This window comes from Anser cygnoides, chromosome 2, assembly GCF_040182565.1.
Source record: "Anser cygnoides isolate HZ-2024a breed goose chromosome 2, Taihu_goose_T2T_genome, whole genome shotgun sequence".
Taxonomy (NCBI): domain Eukaryota; kingdom Metazoa; phylum Chordata; class Aves; order Anseriformes; family Anatidae; genus Anser; species Anser cygnoides.
In genome coordinates this window covers 133358713-133381300 of record NC_089874.1, presented here as the reverse complement: position 1 = coordinate 133381300, position 22588 = coordinate 133358713, and the positions used below count along the sequence as shown (strand labels likewise).

Sequence of the window (22588 nt, the reverse complement as noted above, 5' to 3'; positions counted from 1 at the left end):
CTAGCTTCAAAGCTGGATTATATGTTGCTTTGAACCTTACCAAGTGTTAAATATCCACGAGGATGGAGATTCAATAAACCCTCCAAGCAATCTGCTCCAACCCAACTGCTTTCGTGGTCAACAGCTTGGACATGTGGAATTTCTCTTGCTGCAACTTGTGACAGGACTCTCTCGCCCTTTCGCTGTGCACCTCTGCAAAGCAGCTGGATTCCTTTTCTCTAGAATCCCTTTAAGGTGGTCAAAGACTGCAGGTAGATCCCCCTCGGGCTTCTTCACGCTGAACTAATTCAGTTTCTGGGCCTCTCCTTGAACGCGTTCTGCAGCCCCCTAACCACCTCAAGTGCCCCTTCACTGGACTCCCTCCAGTTTGCTGACTGACCTGGGCTGCCCTAAACTGGACACAATATTTCAAGTGTTGCCTTGCCAGTCCCCAGCACAGGGGACTTGCTAGTTCTGCCAGCTCTGCTGCTTATTCTGCTAGTTCTTGCTAGTTCTGCCAGTACGAGGCCAGCCTTCGCTGCTGCTAGGCTGCGCTAACTTATCACAGCGTCGCTTGTAGTCAAGACAAATACACCAAGGACCAACTTGTATTGATTTGTATTTATTCTTACGTAAGGACATAAGCACAGGTACCATTGCTACGCAGACTGTTTTGAACAGAACAACTTTTAATGCTAAATAGTTGAAAGGAAATATTAAGGAAGTAGTGTTTCAATTTATGCTAGCTTCTCTAATTGCAGGCAACCTGAGAAGCAGCAGCACCACAACAGACCCAAACTCTTGTGCTGAGTATCTCAGTATCATTCATTCCAGACAGATTTTGCCGAAGTCTGACTCTGTCCAAGAATATTGAGAGATTTTGTCTTTACACAGAGCTTTGAAGAAACACAAGGTACAAGATCGGGGCACAGATCTGTAAAAACACCGATCTGCTTAAAAAAAACAATCAAACAGGAAAACCCTCCCAAACAAGCATAATATAAACTTGCTACGCCATAGTATTCTACTCATAGTATAAAATTTCTATAATATGAACACATTTCTGGTTGGATATATTTACTGATACCTGCCAGAAACTGGCACAAGTAAGAAATGCTGCCTACTTCTCCTCCACCCCCACAAAACTACTCCAAGTCCTCTACAGTTGCAGAACCCACCCAGCACACAGAGCATGAGCAGCTGGGCAGCCAGAACTCAGCAGTAAAGAGAAACTGAAAACAGAGCTGAAAGGAGTGATTTTAGTCCAACTACACGCCACTTGAAACTTGCAACCTATTATACTACAGCTACCAACACTGAGGGTGACCTACACCTTCCCTCAAACAGCAAACAACAACAAAAAACAACCCAAGGAACTGAACAGCAATTGGTCAACTCATACTTCTACAAACTCTTATGTGACAAGGTCACACTAGCACAAAAAGCTCTCAGGGGGCGTTATGGTATTTTAACTGAATTGAACAGGCCCATCAAGGCAGAAAACCTGCAGGGTAAATAAGGAACTTAGTGCTTTTCTGTACCATGTCAGCAAAGACAGCCATTACTAAGAGTCCTTTGCCTATCCTTTAGCTTCATAAATGTCATCTGGGAGCGGGTATACATGTGAAGACAAGAATGCAGGAAATAAAGTCTTGTTTTTATCCACTGTTTCCTTATTTTTTTTAGGGTAATGGTTATCTGGAGGAAAAGGAAGCGCTTTTTCAGGGAAGTTGTACTCTTATCTTCATGATAGTTCAGAAAAAAGCACCACACTGAAGTCATCTACGATCAAAGAGGATCTGAAACATCTGGATCAAAAACACTTTCACTGCTCAGCATATGATTAAATGAATTTGGTGTGACTTACTGAGCTACATCTTTGAGGTGCAGGAGGGAATGCAGTTGAAGGAACAGCACAGCTCACTTCTACAGCTGTGTCCCCCAAATGAATCATGAAGATACGCAGCCCCTGTTTTTCTTTATTTATGTCGCTGTTCCCAGCTTCATCACTATTTCATAAATAGTAGAGGTAGTGGAAAGATCAAGTCAACTCTTCAGATCGATAACTTCTTAGAACTGAATGTATTGCCTATGCTTCAATTGCACTGAGACAAAAAGTAGTTCTACAGCAGATGGCAAAAGCAAAAAGCAGAACTTGAACAGTCTGTGTAATCAGATGACAAAGTGCAAATCTTGATCTGGAATCCAAGTGCCCGTGGACACCACATAACCTTCTTCCCCAGCCCATCTGCCCTTTTTTTTTTTTAATTGAAAAACCCAACATATGAATACACAAAACATTCCTTAAAGTTATGAGGTCAGCGGCTGTCCATTCCATGAGAATCTACTCGTCTTCAGGATCATCCCGAGGAGAGGCAAGTTTACGGGGTAGGGAAGCAGTTGACTTCCAGGTGTTGTATTCTCTTTAGGTGCCTTTCAAAACCCCCCCCGGGCCTTCATTTCCAGCTTAGACAAGAAATGAAGCACATAGAGGTTAAATGTCCATTAAGCAACTTAAATCTTTCAATCAGGGTGTCAGCCGGACGTCTGAGGAAGATCTGACTGAGAGTCATAGAATCAGAAAAGAGGGGTAGAAAAACAAGCTTAGTTTTCTATTAGTATATTTGTTTTCTTTCTAAATGGGACAGTCAAATGGGACTTACCTCTACAAAAAGTAATCCATCAGGCTCCATTTCTTTAAATACAAAGTTACCTATTCTTATTGCAAAGTCCTGATCCAGTCATGACTTGAGGGAGCAGCATATGACAAGAACTGTGACTAGCACTACGTTTTTGTAAGCAGCTTGAGACACTGCTTGTAACATATTGGAAAAATAGTTGCTTTAATAGCAAACTGAATTCAAATCCTTAAGAACTCCTATGAAACTATCCAGAAAACTCCTGTTCCACAGAAGGTTGTTTTCATCCTGTCCTTGTTACCTTTTGCCTTGAGCCCCCTCTGATCCAATGCGTAACAGCATTATATGGCCTGAAAATCATGCTAACAAGTGATCCAGTGTTAATGTCATAAAGCTACTGGAATACTCCGTTAAAGTGTCCGTAAGAATCAACACGGTCAGCTCTGGAAAGCATAAGCAATACTTCAGTTGTGTTCTGAAGCCTAAGAACAGGACACACACTCCAAAAACCAAGCCCAAATGAAAACCAGATTCAAGAAGTGGTAATAAACTTACAAACAGACACTAAAAATACCAGTTGGAATCACTGAGCTTTTAAGAACTGCAAACTGACCGAGAGGTACTGACTGATTGCACGGTTATTTCCACCATGGTAAATGGTTAATTGTAGGATGCACCACGGCTGTAAACAGTGCAGACATTTTTAACAGATTATCAACTAGACCAGAAAATAGTGAGATGGATGGTACCTTCAGCGGGGAGAAGCTCAGCTATTTTAATTAATGTAGCTAAAACTGGAGAATGCTTGAAGGCTTCAGTAAAAGCAGATAAATGAAGGAAAATGTCACACTGAATTTAAAACCCATCTGAGCTTTATGGAGTTATCTGAAGGCCAAAGTGCTACTTCTTGCAGGAAAGGTGTTAAATACAAACTCACTGGCAACGCAGGATGAGAGGAAGGAGAAGCTGACATACCCTTACGGATGGATGCCTGCAGGAAAACGCACGTTCAGCAAGCAGCAGTTTAGCACGTTTGCTTTACTGGGACAAGAGGTGACAGCTCAGAAAACTTTTATTGTTGTTTATCGAATACTTACCTAGTAGTACCCAACTGGAAAGTCCATTTACTACAGAACTCAAGGTAGTGGCTTTTGTTTTTTATCCTGTTTTGGTTTTTGTTTTTAAGTTTTTGTAATGAGCGGAATGTTCTTATACTGGCTCCCCTTCCACCACGCCTGTGGTATTTCTCTCCCCTCACAGAAAAGCCAAACAACCTAAAACCACAACCAAGGACAGGGCAATTCACTTTGCATGTAATCAGACATCTAATAACCACAGCTGGTGTTAGTTTTCCCCAGCAGCACACTACAAAGCGTAACAGAAGCAGCTCATTTTCTCTTTTAGCAGCCAAAGGGACAGCGAGAGTGTATTTCTTAGCTTGCATCACAAGAACTTACCATTCATTCTTTTTCTTCCAACTGCATTGTTTTAAATCTGTTCCAGAAAACATTTTTTTTGTGGATTTTTAACTCCCAGTGCCTTTTTTTTTTTTAGTAGATTTTCATCTCCACGGGAAATTTAATCCACAACTGAGAAGTTAGCATATAACCTGCAGGTTATTCTACAACCCATTCTTGACATTCTTCCAATTCTCCGTTCTTTATCCCTCTTCCTCCTCCCTCCTGCACCTTTACTTGGGGCTGGAGGGAGCCATTAAAGAAGAGTGTTTTACAGAACAAATGCACTTATCACCCACATAGAGCAAAGAAAAAGCTAGCAAGCAGCGAAGGAGAAAGAACACTGGTTGCTGAAGCACTGAGAACAGCTGAAAGTAAGCTGTACCAAGCTCTACTTCCAGCATCTCCTCGTTCCAAACCACACGCATACACAAAAGAACTTCATAAAAGTAAAGGTCTTAATATTAAAGTATTAGACATGGCTTCCAAAATAGTTCTAGAACTAATAGAAAAGATGTAGTTATGTACTTGGGATCACTTACATTGCAGTCAAAGTACCAAGGAGATCATTAATTGATGCTGTTTTATAGTTTAATAAAAAAATAAACTTATCCCCTACAATCACAGAGCTTTCAGTGATTTTGGGCAGACACCTCAGCACAAATTCACCGTGACCCATGCCTCCAACACAGTTCTTTCCATCAAGATGTTGCATGGAATATATTTTGTAATTTAATGCTTCAGCACAATGAATGACTGGAAACCTTGGTGTTTCTGCCCAAAAAAAAAAAAACTGAGCAAGTTCAGAACTTGTTTGATCATTATTGCACTGCCCCCATCATCCCTTATTCCTACGTGGAAGGTCCAGAACAGCTATTCAAATTCTGTAGAATGCGTACAGGCATTTATTTTTGTTGCAGGAGACACCGTTTGTTAGATGCATACTTATTCTCTGTGATATTTCCAACAGTAAAAAGAAGAGTTGACTGTCTACCCCAAATAAATCAGAAGTAAAAAACACATGCTAAATTGTGTCAGGAACTTGGTATTTGTGCGATTTACAGCGCCTCAGGTCCCCCACTCCTGCTCCAGCCTTTCTGCTGCCCTTTCTCATGCCATTGCAGCTAAACATGTTTCAGCAAGCAGTGCGGCCCAGCACAGGCAGATGTGCTACGCGGGTGCTGAGGACCCAACATCCCCACTACGCACAGCTCGAGCTGTTTTACTTCAGGCTGTACCTAACCTGGTGCTGCAGACCCAACAGCTGTTTGTGGTTGACACACAATAGGCACGTTTCTCAAACACAGCTTTCATTTTCATTTCACGCAGAAGAAACCCTGCGCAGCCCAAGAATGCTCCACAATGTGAATCAAAGTACACTAAGATCGGGAAATTCTCCTCACAAGTGTGTTCCCAAGCCGAACTGAACAGCTACTGAGGACCTACCCCGAGTTCAGAGATGAAGGCTGCAGAAAAGCAACCCCCCTTTACCCTCACAGAGCCAGTGTTAGCTCCCCAGCACAGCTGCTTCTCCAGATCTGCTCCCACAGTGCCACTTGCTGACAACAGACGTCTCCTGAACTGCCCGCTCCTGCTCCCACAGATAGAGCTATCCATAGCTCCCGTCTGCACCGCTCCACTGTCACATGCCGTCGCGGTGCTCACGTCTATACGATACACGAATCCCTTCTGGTACAACACAGCACAGGCACCACGTGCCCTCTGCTGGACTGCTACCCACCCACCGCCTCTTCACACCTCGGCAGCTGCCAGCAACAGAGAAAGGCTCCACAGCACCACGAGCTGAGGAGCTTCAGCGCCCCAGAAGAACTGATCTGGATTTCTTTCAGCCTTGTTTTTCAACAAGACTGGGGGTACAGGAAGAAGCTAAGGTCATCCCTCCTTCCGCCAAAATGAATGTAGGTTTCTGGGCCTTCCTGAGAACTCAGGTTGCTTTCAACTCTGTCTTGTCGCTGGCTTACAAAAATAGTCTACGCCCACAGGTCTGAGTGACTTTGTTTTTCCTTAAGTTATTCTCCTCTTAATGCTACCTTGTGAGCCTGGGAGGCAGAGGACACCCACAGTCTCCTGAGATGCTTGAAGGGGTCATTCATTTTAAAAGGCTTTAGAAACAGACGCGTCTCAAGAACTTTGTTCCAGCTGCCTTACATCTACCTTTAATTTAACTGTATTTGGGAGTCAGCTCTGAAATTCAAGGTTCAGAGTCACACTTTCAAAGTTGCCAATCCACCTGGAAGTGATACAGGTAAACAGCAGTATTTTAAGTATGTGTTTCAGCTACTCATATGATGTAATAATAATTAAAAGCTACACTACCCTGAATTCTAAATACACTGTGAACTGTCTGCTTAGAACTTTGTGACTGTATTTATCTTTAAATACATTTAATTTTATTCTAGCACTTACATTAACCAATATTCTTTGAAAAAAACAAAACGCTGTGAATCAAGCCACATTTCAAGATTTGCCTGCAAAACAGTTCAACAATAAGATATGCTCTCTCCTGTAAGTCATCGTGGCATCTCTTTCCCATCTGCTTCTCATATCTACACCTGCTGCAAGAGTCAATATTATACTAGCCAGGATTACTCCTTGTGCATTTTCCCAGGTATCCTTACAACAAGCAGTAGTGGAAAGGTCATTTCTGTTTCTTGTTGAGACTCAGGGAGACGACCCCAAAAATCTTTTGCCAGTGAAAGAAAATTATAAAGACAATCTCCATGCAACCAGCTAGCATTATTGCCCATCAGTTATTGCTCCTTGATTTTGTGCCTAATTGTAGCCACAGATCAAATAGAGATGTGAAGAGTTTAGCTTCTACTAGTTGGTAAGGAGCCGCAACCCAAGAGTCAGTTGTAAAAAGTATGTTACATACCACATGGCATGGGCTAAGGCAAATCTTTTTTCTAGCTGAAGACACTTTGCTGCGGTCCAAGAGAGAATCAGATTGCTGAATTATCCTGTGTGCTAATTTTCAGTAAAAGACCCTAATGTAGCCTTATAAAAATTACATTGTTGTGTGCTTTGTTCAAAAATTCAGTTTTCAAATAACGACTGATGCTACGCGATATTTACCTGCTTCTTCTTTAATAAAAGACAAATCTTCTTCTGGGTACGGGACTGACGGTTGCAACACTGAGCAATCTTCCGAGTTCTCTTCAGTATTAGGTGGTATATTATAAATAAATCTCTTTGCCGTTTGGTTTTTCCTTCTTGCTTTTCCGGGTTCTTGAACTGATTGTCCCTGTGAGCCCATGTCGTTCCACACGAAAACTTTTCCCTCGCCTTGAGATTCGTTTTCAGCCATTTCAGGTGAGCTGTCCTGGACCCAACTGCAGTCATTCATTTGGTAGCTTTCCATTTGGGCCTCATCAATAGAGTAACCATCGTTCTCAGTTTTTATGCTGCTTGCCAAGTTGGTAAGGTTTCGTGTTGCCCAGAAACTGGCAACTTTCTGATCCCTTGGAGACATACCATCCCTGCTAACGGATCTTCTGTTATAATCCACCACAACGGTCTCCGGAGCTTCTGATTTTATACTTATGTTTAAGGCATCTTTAATGAAATTGCGGCAAGACTGGACAACCTCCGTCATCTGAAGGTAGCTGGCCACTGACATCACTTCAATGGCATTTTGGCTCGTGAGCACGAGGTTCCCGGAATACAAGAAGTCCAAGATGACAGAAAAACCTTGAACAGCAACAACATCTAAATAGGTAACAGTGGTTTGGTTACGGCTTTCTTTGTTTGTAAAGCAATACAGAGTCTTAAAGAAGCGGCTGCCTGCAACCAGGATGTTCTTGTGAGCTCTGAAGACCCTCCCACTCACCACAATATTGACATCACAAAGAATGCCTTTCTTCCTCTGTTCATTTAGTTCTTGCAGGAGCTGATAGCAGTAAGAGTTCTCATTTGGCCTGCTGTTAAAATCACAGTATCCTTCATTATTCAGTTCTGACGGTAACTCTGACTCCTGGAATTAGAAAAAAAAAAGCCATAATTAGCTCTTAACGAATGTTCTCCTTAATCATACAATGCTATTATAAGGATATGGAACTAAACTTAAGAGTGTTTTTTTTTAAATAATCTTGGTCATAAAGACAGGCTGGAATATATAATTAAAAAAATACTTCTGTAAACTAAGAGTCATGTTCTCATTCCGCCCCCCACTCTCCCATATGGAACAAAGACAGAACTAGCAAAATTGCCCTAAGGACAAAGGAAGTAAAATTTGGGCCAAAAGTAAGGTAAGATTTAGTTGAGCACTAAGTACTTGTCTTTGTTAAGCCATATACATTAAAGATGTGGAGTCCCTTTCCTAAGATTTAACTACATGCTTCTCCCATATCCAGTTCTTTGTTTTTCCTTAGAACTCTCCACTTTAACAGGTCAAAAGACAACCCTGATAATGGATTCAACATTTGCTCAGGCTGAGAGATGAATATATGATGTCTTATCTCCCAATCTCTACCTGTTCTATATGTTCTAAGAAAACATATTGTCAGAGTAGTTACAACAACAGCTACATTTCTTCTACAGTTCTACAAATTAGGGTGCTTTTTAAAATTATTTTCTGACTGTGCAGGTTTAGTATTAAATAGCTGTATTAGAAGACAAGTGGACAGAATACTGCAAACAACAGTTAAGCGACATTATCTAAGGCTTTCTTGAATCAAACTTCACTGAAACTTCCTAGCAGCGACATCTTTAAATGCTAAATATTTAATCATACAGACAATATGTACTTATGTGTCTCTCTACAACCTTTCCAAGAAGAGATCTCAAAAGTGACTTCAAAAATCTCCTAACGGTAGCATCAAACAATCCAACACCAAGAAATGAGTTATTAAAGATTAGTTCAGGCAGAGGCTGATGAGTAACAAGAGGTCTTTACAGCACTGGGGCAATTTGTAACTGATGTTTAGACAGTGATGATTCAGATGTGGTACAAAGCAGCAGCTAGAAGCAAGCAGAAGGTAACACAGACTGGCATGTTTGAGACCATACTTATACTGATTGATCGGTGCTGCCATCAAGAGCACTGATGATGACAGGGTCGTTTTTGCGCTGGATCTCTAAGACTCTTCTTTTCTAGCAAATAAGAACAGTTCAAAACTGGCTGGCTCCAAAGTGATTTTGAATGAGAGAAGAGTATATTTTGCCAATTACGCTTTTTGTTTGTTGGTTTGTTTCCTCTGTTTAAAAAACAAAACAAAACAGAGACTCACACGTATTAGAAAAGGTAGAGGTATTAAAAGCTCCACTGCCTCAGCCTTACAGGTCAGATACAGGTAATGGGCTTTCGAGAACCCATAATGTGTACTGGGGCTAAAATATATCGTAAAGCAAAGTACTCCCCTTATTTCGGGACTACAGCAGCTATATCAAAAAGCCACTCTCCACTATACAGGAATTAGCGCATTAAATGAGTACTCGCCTCAAGATACAGTCCCAGTGTTGATCACTGGGATGCCAACCGAACAACTGAGGTTGTAACTACCCCCTCCAAAAAGGGATTTTACATCTATAAGCAGCAAATAATGCCCAACAAAACCAAAACAAAGTTTTCAGCATCTTGTGCAGACAAAGTTCAGTTTGCTGTCACATTCGAGTTGCTTCTAAACCTCTTCTCAGAAAGCACCCAGTAGCAATTAGGTTTTTACATGAAAACAAGCAACAGATCTTTGTCCAGCCTCAGCTTTTTTTTTTTTTTAATATATACATTTTTACACTTTTTTTTTAATGCATTTTAGTACATGCTCTCTGACAAAAGCAAGTACTCTCCCAGATCAGACTGCTGAAACGGGAATGACATCCCAGATGCGCAACAACTAAGTGTGACATTAAGTTCTGAGGATTTCAGAGCACTGTGTAGTTTCAAAGTGCCAATCACCCTGACTTTGCATCAGATTAAAACAAGAATGATGGTACCGAAGTGTTGTCACTCTAGTCCAAATCAAACATCAGTGACTTGCGTCGTACACAGCACATGTCGGGTACAGGCTACAATAGCTGACGGAATTTCATTATCTGGGAACATGTTAAACGCCACATAAAGCTTAAAAATAATCTGCAGGAGGCAGGTTACAGTGTCTTTTTTACAATGCCTGATTACAGAGAAGTGATAGAGTACGTTTTAACTGACAATGTGTATGCAACCAAATCCAGCTGGACAGTGAGATTTACAGTGCATCATTTCTTTAAGAAAGTGACAAGCCAGCATGGTAAAAAGGACCTGCAGATTTATGTGCTATGGAAAGAAGGCTGAAGTCTTCATTATGAAAACGGAAGGCAGAGTGGAAGTAAGAGACATAGTGTAACTAACATCTGAAATACAGATGGGGGGTGTCGGGGCAAAGAGATATGCTTACCACAGGCACCCAGAGCTTTACAGAATGGGGTGCAGAAAGATTTTTTTTAAGCTGATTGTAATACTGAACACAACTGGCTAACTGCTGCTACGGGAGCAGCCAACCTTAATGCTGCACCTCAAACAAAATGAAAGCCCTAACATCCCAACAGCTAACAAGTCTGTGGAAACCAAGCGTTAGCATTTACCATGAGAAAAATGGAAGAAACATAATAACCCCCTTGGAGAGTTTCAGACATCTCCCCTCAGTACAGAAGAGGTACAATACAATCTACTAGATTAGAGTTAAGAAGATAATTACAGAAAAATCAAAGAAAAGTTAACTTCAAGCTTCTATTACCCCCGTTATGTTCATAGCAATCATCATAAGGGTAATGTTTTTCTGGTGAGAAACACAAACTAGTATTTCCTTAGATGTCAAATTATATTTTCAGAATACAGACAAAAATATTCCCCGGGCTTAAGTTACCTCAACCATTTTACCTTTAAAAACTCGTTAGAAATCTAGAAAATGAAGAATCGTGTTCTCACGTGTGGAATTCACAGAGTAAGTTTGAAAAGCTTCACTCTGCGTGCAACACGAAGAAGTGGTCTAAACAGAACACAAACTGCTCAGAGAAACTAATACTGAGCTCAGTTCCAGTTAACCAGTCTCTGAATATACACAAAGACAAATGACTCTTTCATATGTATAACTCACTAATTAAACCTGCCTACAAGCTAACAGTAGCTGAAAGAGACTACCAAAAACTGCTACTAGAAACCGGCTTTTCTTTCCCTCCTGTGCATCACCATGCTCTGCCTCCTGGGAGCAAGAGCAGGGGGAGGTTAGCAAAAACAACCCAAGCGCAGATTCCACCCCAGCTGTACCTATACCAAAAGTAGTTTTGCCACATTTTTGTAATCCCTTCCCCATTACCACACCTTGCTCTACAGACTCTTTTCTACACCCCCAAATCAATTCGCAACCTGAAAAATGGACCTTGTAACAAAAACGAGCTGTCAGGAATTTCTCCAGCACATGCAGCTACAGAGGAAAATCATCTCGTAAAACGGTCTTATCAGCTGCACCGCTGCCTGACGTGCTGCAGCATCACTCGAAACCCAGCGGTTCGGAGCTGCTACGCCCCTGCCCGACACCCAGTCGAGCGGCTCCACGCCGGGTGGGAGCACTGTGCAAAGCCAGGGCAGGCGGGAGCCCCTGCCCCGCGGTCCTGACTCCCTCTTGGCTGCTCTGCTCTGCTGCGAGTAACTCAAGAAGTTAACTTAGACCACTACAATGCCACTTTTGCATCTGAAGCACGACTTCTATTCATCACCGCTCACACAAAGCAAACAATTACAGTTCACATGGAAAAAATAACACATCAAAGGCCTTCCTCCTTTTGGAGAGCTTCTGCTTTAAACCAACGTGCCTGTTAGGCTGGAGAAAGCTTTTCTGGCAGTATTTCCAAAGCTCGGCTTCAAATTATGTCCAGAGAAAAAAAAAAAGGTTTAAGAAACAGCTTTAAAGAGAAGAACCAACAACTGCCGATAAATCTGCAACTCATGGATCTAAATTCATCACAGAATTAAAATATTTTGCAGTCATTTCCCAGTAAGTGTCATTGTTTCATTTTTAGTTTAAAAAAAAAAAGTCCATTTTCTAAAAAATCTGAAGGTAGTTTCTTGCTGAATTTTATCTCTCTCTAAACTTTAACACGGAGAGAGATTATTTTAAAAACTAGATGAGAAAGAAAGGAGTTACGATTTTGGTCTTCGGAAGAAGCACCAACCTCTGACAGCTCCATACCCTTGAATTACAGCAGCTGCAACCACTTGTGATGTATTTTGGCATTCCAAATTAAACGTATCCCAAAAATAAACTGAAATCATCACTCACTTCTTCATGTGTAATATCCAACAGACCTATAGAAATTTCCACTGCTTTACTGTCTCAACACCTACAATTTCCTCCCCGCTCTCCAACAGTGGCACTCCGCCATATGTTTATTAGCAGCTGCTAAACATGCCCTGCAGTTGGAGCTTGTCAAGTCAAGAATACATATGTGGTGTTGTCTCTAAGACAAAGACTAAAAGATCTCTCCCAAATTTCATTAAATTTAAAAGGCTTTGCTGCCTCATTATGTGCGTTGGAAATACGGTCAGGGTACACATTACCCACTTTTGTTCCGAGTATCTGGCGTCGTGGCGTTAAGATAAAAAGATGGCTGTTGTTTTGGTATTAGATTAAACATATGGATCAAGATAAGCGGAAGTGCTATTAAAAATGTGAAAGGATATGAAAACTAAATAAAAAGTGCAAAGAAAACAGTTATTCTTAATCACATTTGCAATAAGGCAAGTGTAACCCAGAAGTGCACCACAAAAAAACCCTACAGGAACTCTTGAAAAACTGCAATTCCTCCCTCGTAGCAAGTTTTTAACTGAAGTGTATTTGCACAGGGACACATCCAGCCCTGTTTTCTACTCAAAATCACCACTCTTTCTAGAGCTACTGAAAGCTTACTTTGTCCAAACCTTATCATCAGTAAGTACAAAAGAACCACTGACACATCTTACCTATCCTACCGTTTTCATTCATTATTACAGTTACTACAATTATTTTTTCTCGAGTTATCAGTGGTATAAAGTCAGAGGCTCATTTTTATGAAGATTCCCACGACAGTGAAAGGTTAATCTTCAAATATAAACAATACATTAACTTTTAGGCTACTGTGATGTGCGAGATAAGATTCCACCCGCTCCTCCCTCCTCCCCAATATTAGTGTTGTGATACAACAGGGATAGAAGGTCAGAAGGAAAGAGCATTAAGCCTAGTAGGGAAAAAAAAACAACACCTGGAATATGTTTTATTTACACATAGCTAAGGGCTGTAAGAGAAACCTCCAACTGTGCCACCAAGTAGCATTATCCAGTGAGATGGAGGCTGCGCAGCGACAGGACATACCTTTGCAGGGTAATCATTCACAACAGGATGGCACAGAACATACCGCGCTAACGCTGACCAAAAAGAATGTTTTTGAAATGTTAGGAGATAAAAGAAATCACAAATGAGAGCTTCAAAATAGAAGCTGAAGGTATTTAAGGCAAGTCAGGCCAAAATACTGCAGAGAATAGCAAAACTCAGATTGCAGGAAACTGATAAAGCGACCTCCTGCCATGGGACGTGCGTAACAACAGGGGCCCTAGAATTTCAGTCCGTGAATGCACTTACTGTAGAGGCAGCATTACTCATCTTAAATGTGAACGCTGCACTTCTGGACCCAAAATACTGTTTTGGATAACTGGTATTACTTCATAACTTTTTTTTTTTTTTAAAAAAGTCCTGCAGGAGTTTTAAATTAAACCTGTATCCCTTTTCTGACTGGCTCTAAGAGAACCCATGCTCACCTAACATTTATCTGTCATTCTGATATCGCACCCAAACCACTAGAATAGCAGCTCTTGTCCAAGGTACCCTGAGCTCCTTAACGTGCTCGAGCGACAAGCTCAATTTAAGTGCTACGCTGTGAGTTGGAGTCCAGATGCATCACTGCAGCCACGGCAGGCATTTTAATGAAAACTCAGCTCTAAACAGCGAGAGCAGAGCAGGCGGGGATTAATTCCGCCTAACAGCTCGGGTTCGATCTGACAGGTCAAGCAGTAACCTAACCCGGAGCACAGCAGCTTGTGCCTGCTGGCAACTTTACTGCCAGTTAGCCAATCTGAGCGAACTTCTGCAGTGCAGACATCCTTCGGGAGAAAGGCTGCAGGAGGCTAGCGATTCGGCAAGGCTATTCTTCAGAGCATATGCGGATGGAAAGCTCTCAGTCAGCCCTGCCTTACGTGTAAGAGATGCGAAGAAATGCAGTGATTTTGAATTCGGCAGGGAGCACGAAGAGTTTCACTAGTCCGAAAGCACTGGAGGAGAGCTGGCGTATTAACGTGGCTTTCGGGAAACCACATGTTTATCTCAAACAAACACCAAGTTGCGACTGCAGATTTCTGGCAAAGTAACTCAATCTAAAGCACCGCGTTCGGCAGAAAGATTTAAACGGGGAGGCGCAGCCCGGAGCCACCCGAGCAAGGCACCAAGAGCAGGGCGCTGGAAGGGCCCCGAAGGAGCGGGATTTCGTGCTGCCCAGCTCCGGCCGCTGCCCCCCTCCCCCGGGACCGCAGGAGGAAGCGGTGCCCGGCGCCTTCAATCAGTGCAGCGCCGCGGGCTGCCCTCCGCTGCTGCGCCGGCTTACCTCGGCGGCTCGAAGGACGGACAGACGGACGGACGGGCGGGCTCGGCACGGGGCACTCGCTGCCCCCATGCGCCCAGGCCGGCCGCAGCCGCGACAAACACAGGAAGCCGCGTAAAGGAGCCCGTACACGTGGGCAAGCGTGGATTAAAAAAAAAAAAAAAAAAAGAAACAAAACTGGGCGAAAGGGGAGGCCGTCCCCCCCGCGTCCCCTACCTGCTCGGCGCTGCCCGGCTCGTTGAGGCGATGCTCGGCGGAGAGGTGGTGCCGCAGCAGCAGGGCCCGCTTGTAGTTGCGGGTGCCCTTGCAGAGCTCGTCGTGCCCCCCGGGGACGGGGCCGCCGGCCAGGATCAGCTCGGGGGGGGCGGCGGCGGCCGCGGCGGCGGTGCACCAGGCGCAGGACATGAGGCCGGTCTCCTGGCAGTAGTAGAGCCATGGGAACTCCTTGAGCCAGGAGCCCTGGAAGGAGATGTGCAGCTTCTGCAGCAGCGACTTGGGCCGGGCCAGCGGGAAGTGCTTGATGCTCTCCCCCTCCCCCGCGCCCACGCTGCTGCCCTCCGCCTCGTCCCCTCCGTCGCCCCCGGACCGCCTGCTGCTGCTGCAGCTGCCGCCCTCGGCGCCGCTGCCGTCGCCCAGGCTGCCCCCTTCGCCGTCCTCCTCGTCGTCGCTGCTGTCGCTCAGCGAGCCGCCGTCCTGCACCAGCTCCTTGCCCTCCAGCAGCCCCTCCGGCTCCAGGCCCTCGGCGCCCTCCAGCTCCAGCTCCTCGTCCGCCCCCCGCCCGTTGAAGTGCTTCCGCGGCCAGGCCGAGGCCTCGCAGCCATTGTTAGCGGCGGGGGGGCCGCCGAGGAGCCCCCCGCCGCCCCGAAAGGCCAGCGTCCGGCGGTTCCGCTCGGCGAACATGGGGCCGGCGGCGGCGGCGGGGGGCGGCGAGGAGGCGGCGGCGGCGGCGGACTGCGGCGGCAGCAGCAGCAGCTCCTTCTCGTCGCCGGCCGCCTCCAGCTCCTCGGCCTCCAGCCCCTCCAGCTCCACTTCCTCGTCCGCCCCGCGCCCGTTCAGCGCCTCGGGGGCTTGCGGCTCCCAGGCCTCGCCCGCTCCGGCCCCTCCTCCTCCTCCTCCTCCTCCTCCGCCCGTCGCCGCCGCCGCCGCCGCCGCAGCCGCCGCCGCCGCGGTGAGCAGGCCGCCGCCCCGGAACGCCAGCGTCCGCCGGTTCATCTCCGCGAACATGGCGCGCGCCCCCCGCCCGTCGTCGCAGCCGCCGCCGTGAGGGAGCGGGGAGGAGGGAGCGGAGGGAGGGAGGGAGGGAGCGAGGGGGGCGGCGGCCGAGGGAAACAAAGTCCGGCCCCCCCCCGGCTCCGGCCTAGCTGGGCGCCGCCGCGGGCTGCCCACAATGGATCCGGCTCGGCGGCGCTTCCGTCCCGACAGGCCCCGGATCAGGCCGAATGGCAAAGCGAACAACGGACCGCTCCCACAATGCACCGGGGGGCCCGCCGCAGGGGAGGGGGAGCGCGAGCGGGGGGCGGCGGCGGCGGCGGGAGGGGGGGGGAGTGGGGCGGGGGGGGGGGCGGGCGCGCGACAGCTGGGGCGCGTCACGCGACCCCGCCCCGCCCCTGCTGAGCCCCCCTCCTCCTCCTCCTCCCCCTCCGAGCCCCCCTCCCCAAGCCCCCCTCCTCCCACTGCGCACGCGCAGGGGGCTCCCCTCTCCCCCCCCCGCCCCCCGTCCCTTTTTTCTTCTCCCCCCCCGTCCCGTCCCGTGTTAACGGCAGCGGCTCGGCCGCTCCGTGCTCCGCCGCCAGCCCAGCCCAGCCCAGCCCAGCCCAGCCCGGTGCGAGCGGGGAGCGCCCGGCCGCCGGTGCCGCCGCCGCCGCCTGACGGAGCGGCCGTTGCGCCCGTTGGACCGTTGGGCGCGTGCGGGACCGTTAGGCGCCGGGCACGTGCGGCGCCTCGCAGCCGCCGCGCGCGCGGGGAGCCCGCCCCGCCCACAGCCCCGCCCCGCCCGGCCCGGCGGCGCCGAAGGGGTTAACGTTGATAATAAAATAATAAAGTAAAATAAAACCGAAATCGGTGAAAGGAAGCACCGGGGAGGGTGGGGTGGGTGGTGAGGGGCTCACACAGACGGTAGCCGAGCTCCCCACAGAGAGGGGGGAGTGAACGTGTGAAGAAAGGCGTTTTGGGGCAAAACCGAGCGGTTTTGTGAGGGGAGTTGGGGCAAAACCAAGTGGTTCCGGGGCAGACACAAGTGGAGGAGCGAGAGGAGCCAGCAACAGGACAGCAGCAGAGGCGCCAAGGCCATCACCGGGTGCCTGACCTTGTGGGAGGCGTCCCACCCATGGCAGGGCGTTGTAATTAGATGATCTGTAGGGTCCTTCCCACCCGAACCATCCCATGGTTTTATGGCACCATCCGTGGGCAGACCCATGGCCGGCCGAGCCCCCTGCCCCCTATCCCACTCACGGTGTTTCGGGGCCTGCAGTGCCCTTTTGGCCTTCCCCTCCTGGCACCCTCCAGCCCTGGGCCCCTCCAGGTGAAGAGGTACGGTGCCGCAGGTTTGGTGTCTGCAAGTGTTTGGTGACAAAAAAGATAATCCTCCGCCTCAAAGCGCTCGGAGAGCTCACTCTTTTCAGTATCGTGAAAGACACGGGGAGAGAAATAACCTAAACCTCTGAGGAGGGTTTGCTTTAAATGCTGTAGGTAGTGCCATATAGTATGTCACTTTCCTTCCAAATTATTATTTGAGAAAAGGAGACCTTTGGTGGAAAATTAGTTTGCACTGGTTAAGAAAATCGTCCTACAATTCCAGGGGTGAGGGGAGAGTCACCCATGGATAAACACAGAAGCCGTCAAAGGCAGTGTCGGATTTCCAGGAGGGATGCTCTAAATTTAGGCGAGGGGCGAGAGGAGGGACGGGAGATAAAGCAAGATGAAATTTGCTGTGCCTCAGCGGGGCACAGGGTGGAGATAGCGATTCAAACCTGGGTCCACCGAAGCAAAAGCTTCCCGTGGTGCAGCGTCCATAAAGCGCAGGCGGGACTGGCGGCTCGTCCACTTTGGGGCTGTGCGATGTGTCAGTGCTGCTGCGTCCCTGCAGCTCATGGTCCTTGTCTGTACGTGTCCGTCCACTGACGTCTGCCTCAGCACATGCCTACATTTGAATTTCTTAGTCGTTTGAAAATTGTATTGCTGTGGATTATTTCTTACCGAATGTTTAAACCAGTGCAGGTTGCCGTGAGCTTACACGAAGAATCCCTGCGGGACTCATGCGTGAGGTAAAGGCGTTGCAGTCAGGGAACGTACCCTGCATCCAGGAGGGGAGTGCTTGAAATGGACATCTCGGAGCGAACTGGGATGCTCAGGCAGCACAGGAGGAGCTGGAGGATAACAAGCTGTAGGTCCCGACGTTGGAGTGCAAGGATAATCTGCATTTAAGTGCAATGGGTAATCTAGAATGCTAATAAAATTGATAGAGAATCATAAAATAATTTAGATTGGAAGAAACCTCTGGAGTTCAAAGCGGGGCCGACCCCAGCGATACATGAGGCTGCTCAGGGACAACATCTCAGAGTCTCCGGGACTCTTTGCACAGAAACCATTTAGTAGCACAGCTCCTCCCAAATCACCTCACCACTGTCTTGCTTTGCCAGCTCCCTCCAAGGGGTTCCTCCTCCATTCAGAGTGCTCAACGTGGGGAACTCAAACCATTGTGGCTACTTTAATTGGTCATTACTGGCCTTGTGACAACAGAACTTAGATTGTATTGGTGAATTTGATACTTTTACTCTATGGACACAGGTCTCACCAGGTAATCTTAACTTTTGCATAGCACTCTTGTCACTGAGTAAGTCACAAAAAAAAATAATTAAATTGCTTATCTTTGCTGCAGAAGTTTTTATTTTCAGACTGCTTTGTTGCAAATGCAGTTTTGTATTATATTCATGATGGGACTAAATATTTCAAAAAGCATCCTGAGATGCTGTAGCAAGAATGCATTTATTTTGTAGTAACATTAATTCACTGTTTCTTCATCAACAGTTTTTCAGTTCCCCTGTCAAACCCACGTGCTACTAAGGTTCCTAGGTAGAAATGATCACTGATGTGCAGCTCCTGGTGATTTTTAGCACACCTTTTTTCCCTATAGTCTCTTGAGAGTCAGTGGTGTTTACTACCAAAGTTCATCAGTTTGGACAACAACCAGAATCTCTTTCCTGTTCCATTTTTTGATGAGACAGTATAGGAGAGAACTCTTTAGTGGTTAACTGCCCTAGTCCTGCAGACAGCAAAATTGGTTTGTTCAGTCACAAATCTAATCCTACGGATAAAACTTGCAGCTTTCTTATTTCTCTGATAGCCCCATGGTTCTTTCCGCTTCTTTCTCCTATACTACAGACAGGCAAGCAAGTCTCCCACGGTTCATTAGTTAAAAAAAAAAATCATAAACTGATTCAGCTTCCTGTAAATGAAGAGCTCTCACGCCTCACATGGGAGAGCGGAATTAACAATCGATGCATCGTGTTGCATATGCTGCTGCTGCAGTGTGCTGTCTTGCACCAAATCTAGAATAACCCAAATCTAAACTATGCCATTGCCAGTCACTGGCATTGCTTTGTTTAAAAATAATTAAGTGGGCATAATGCTATGGAAGGGAGTGAATAGTGCATACAATCCTGTTTAGCATTCCAACTGCATATATATATCTGGGGAGAAAGGTTTATAGAGCTACTTAGTGGATGAATGTCATGGCTGATAAATTCCATATGTAATAATACTTAAAGTCCATTCCATCAAAATATTTAAAAGCATGTTTGTATGTTCTGCTGAATTAGGGTTTCAGTGAACAAATGGCAAGCTCCTACACAAAGAATAGGATCTTTTGCTCTTAGAGGATAAAATTCATTGTATGAGACCCTGAGAATTAAATTCTCATACTTGTGTAACCCACGATATAGAATATCCTGCTGACTGGGGACAGTATGCAAGCCACAGGGGGAGTGAGCTTTATACACACATCCAGCGTTTCCTTTGGTCGCAGCTGAGAAGAATACTTAACTTCTGAGTCAACTCTTACAGAAATCAGTGAGAAGCAGATCGTGCCATGGGAGACATCGTGCGGTTCCAGGGTATACCAATCGTGGCATTTTCAGCAAAATGCTACTCATACTAACAGCATGTTATTTCTGGGGAGATTTGTGTCCCAAAGTTCCTGCCAAGACCTAACAACCGCTTTCACGATGAGGCTGGCTCCTCCAAGATATCTTCAAAGGCCGATGGGATGTTATCCGATTCCTAGAGCACAATTCTGCAACAGATATCCATACAACAAAGAAGATTCAAGATTTTTTTTTTTTTTTTAAAGAGTTGAAACTCCACTAACATGTCTTTTGTATTATTGGAAATCTATGTTCCCAGGCACATGAAAGTTTCAATTCAAATACTTCTGCATGTTAAGGGATTTTTGAAGCTAGAAATTCACTAAGAGGAGAGGTGCTTTTGTCTCACAAATAAAAGCATTACTCTAGAGAATGGGATTATTTGCTGTGGGGATCACACAACACAGTGAGCATGGCTGAATTGGAGCCTTATTACTGTGGCAGAAGTGAATGCACATTTGTCCTGATACGCCAAAAGTGGAAAAATAGATTATAGCTGAAAATAGATAGCATAAGCAGTCACTCTGTAGTATGAGCAGCACTATGCCACAGAACAAGTACCAGGAAGAGAAAATAATGCTTGAAGACGGGGAAGAAAGGACTCACAAGCCTCGATGCCGTCACTGGTCTGAGGTTCTGTCTGTGCTGCACGTCCAGGTACAGCTGAAGTAGATGTACCCGAGTGGATTTGGGTGGCACAGGTTCAGCTGTCTTGGGAAGGAGCCCGTGCTGAATTTTCATTGCGGTTCAACCTGACACGGGTGCCTCTGCTTGTGCTGCAATCCTTGCTTCCAGAGTACCATCAGAGAAGACTTTTGGAAGTGTAAGCCCCATTCCCAATAACAGAACTTGTAAACTCCCAGAAGACCATTTGGGTTACAGTCAGTAGCAGTTTCTGTAGTAAACTGAACTCAAATTGAGTTTGTGCAGTTATTCCTCTTGGAATACCTTGTAAGTGATACCGGGAAAAGTAATTTACAACCTTAATCAGGACATGCAGTGAGGTACTTAATTTTGCACAATCACACCTTGTGCCCGCAGACAGGTCAGGAAGGTATCGTGAATTAAAACTCACCATCCACCACTTGGTAACTGTTGCCTTGCACTTTTAGCACGGAGCAAGCAGGAGATAATGTGAGTCAGCCTAGTCCGCAACACAAGAACTTTAGGTATATTTGCATTACTTTGTGTTACGTTTGCTGCAGAACAAAACATACACATGGACGAGTATTATGCATATCAGATGCTATAACTTGTGAATACTCGTAAGCCCCTGGACAGACACTCTGCTCCAGATCTAGCTGTGCCATTTTCCATCTCAGATGCCGTGGTTACTGCTGGCATAGCTCTGCTGGTAAAAGGGTTTGTTAAGAGGTCTTTAATTTGCTCCAGGCCAAGCGAGCAGGTTAGTTTATACCCTCTCATCGGCTAATCCATCTGACTTGTTGGAAGCTGGTGAGGGAGCACTCACATCATTGCTTTTGCCAACAGAGCTGTGGGGGTGGAAGCTCTCGGCTGAGGGCTGTTCAGGAACAACTGGAAGAACGATAATGTCACCGACTGGCACACCTGTCTGCGAACTCAATGCCAGTGCATGACTTAGTCCTGCATACGCTGCTGGATATTTTAACTCTTCCAAACATGTTCATGCCTTTTCTGTTACACATTCTTGGCTTAGTTCCCTTTTATACTAAGTGCTTTTGTATTGGCCTGGCACTATAAAAGAATTTGAGAGTGTTCAGTGATGTAATTTATACACCCCCTCCCCTCCTTTTTTTTTTTTTTAAAGTGTTCAAAGATGGAATTTATAACCCTTTTAAAGCCTTCTTATTCTTCAAAACAGTGTGAAAAGGGTCTGACGGGTGAATATCAACAACTGTAGTCCTGCAGAATTAAATCCATAATGTTTTATCCAGAACGTCAGCCCCGAATGCAGGATATCTGTCAGCCGAGTGACAGTCCATTTGGGGCTTGGTGTCTCACAGGTTTTATACCGCTGGGGAGAAGCTCACGTTGCAGCGCAGAGTCCAGCGTTTTTTCCTGGTTCCCACGTTTTCTCATGCTTGCTGTGTGCGTGACTCCTCTTACTCTCAAACCCAGAGGGGCCCAGTGGCACACAGGCCTCCACAAAGAGTTTTGTCTGGCTGGCTGCGAGCAGCTGTCCTCATCGCTGTCTCTCCAGGTTCGTCCGTCCTGTCGCAGAGCCTTCCCCTCTGGCTGCACCCTCACCTTGACAGAACCAGAGGACACGTGGCAGCTCCACTCCTTCCGCAGATTCCCCTGCTGTCTTTGGCGAACGGTCGCTGTATGGCAGATACGTTGCAGAGTCTATTTTCCACTTTCTGTTTTCTTCTCCTTTTCAGTATTTTCCTAATCTCCACAGCTTTCATGAACACATTTTCCTTGTATTTTCAGGCTGGGGCTTTTAGACAGCCTTACCAACAGTTTAGCCTTAGCAAATGCAATGAACTTCCTCTTAGTTTCAGCCGCCTTTTAAAGTGATGTATCCTGTTTTTACCTAACATTTGATGATTCTTTCTTATTAAGATCTGATCCTTTTTGTCTGTCTTCAGGTCAGGCCTCTGCTCTGGATGTAGGTCAGCTCCTATAACCATAGGATCTCACGTTCTGCCTCACTGAAAAAAATAGTCCGTTCTTGGTATTTCATGTCTTGTGTTTCTTTGATGGTTCTCCTTCACAGTCCTGCGTTTTGCAGTCTGCAGCTCAGACAGATGTGCTTTATCAGCGAGTG

The 22588-nt window shown here is 46.0% G+C and overlaps 1 protein-coding gene across 2 annotated transcripts in view; it reads right to left on the bottom strand.

Annotated features, from left to right (window-relative positions):
- The window catches only part of ZBTB10 (zinc finger and BTB domain containing 10), a 29591-nt gene extending 13372 nt beyond the window's left edge, over nt 1-16219 (bottom strand). Inside the window, exons 1-2 of one of the 2 annotated variants that reach the window (XM_048068346.2) lie at nt 14912-16219; nt 7172-8069 (exon numbers count right to left, since the gene is read on the bottom strand). In XM_048068346.2, coding sequence (XP_047924303.2) covers nt 7172-8069; nt 14912-15919 — 1906 coding nt within the window. In that variant the 5' untranslated portion in view covers nt 15920-16219. Of the gene's footprint in view, nt 1-7171; nt 8070-14698; nt 14783-14911 lie in introns of those variants that run through there. The other variant, XM_048068347.2, reaches the window with a different exon arrangement.
- Between the last annotated feature and the right edge of the window lie 6369 nt (nt 16220-22588).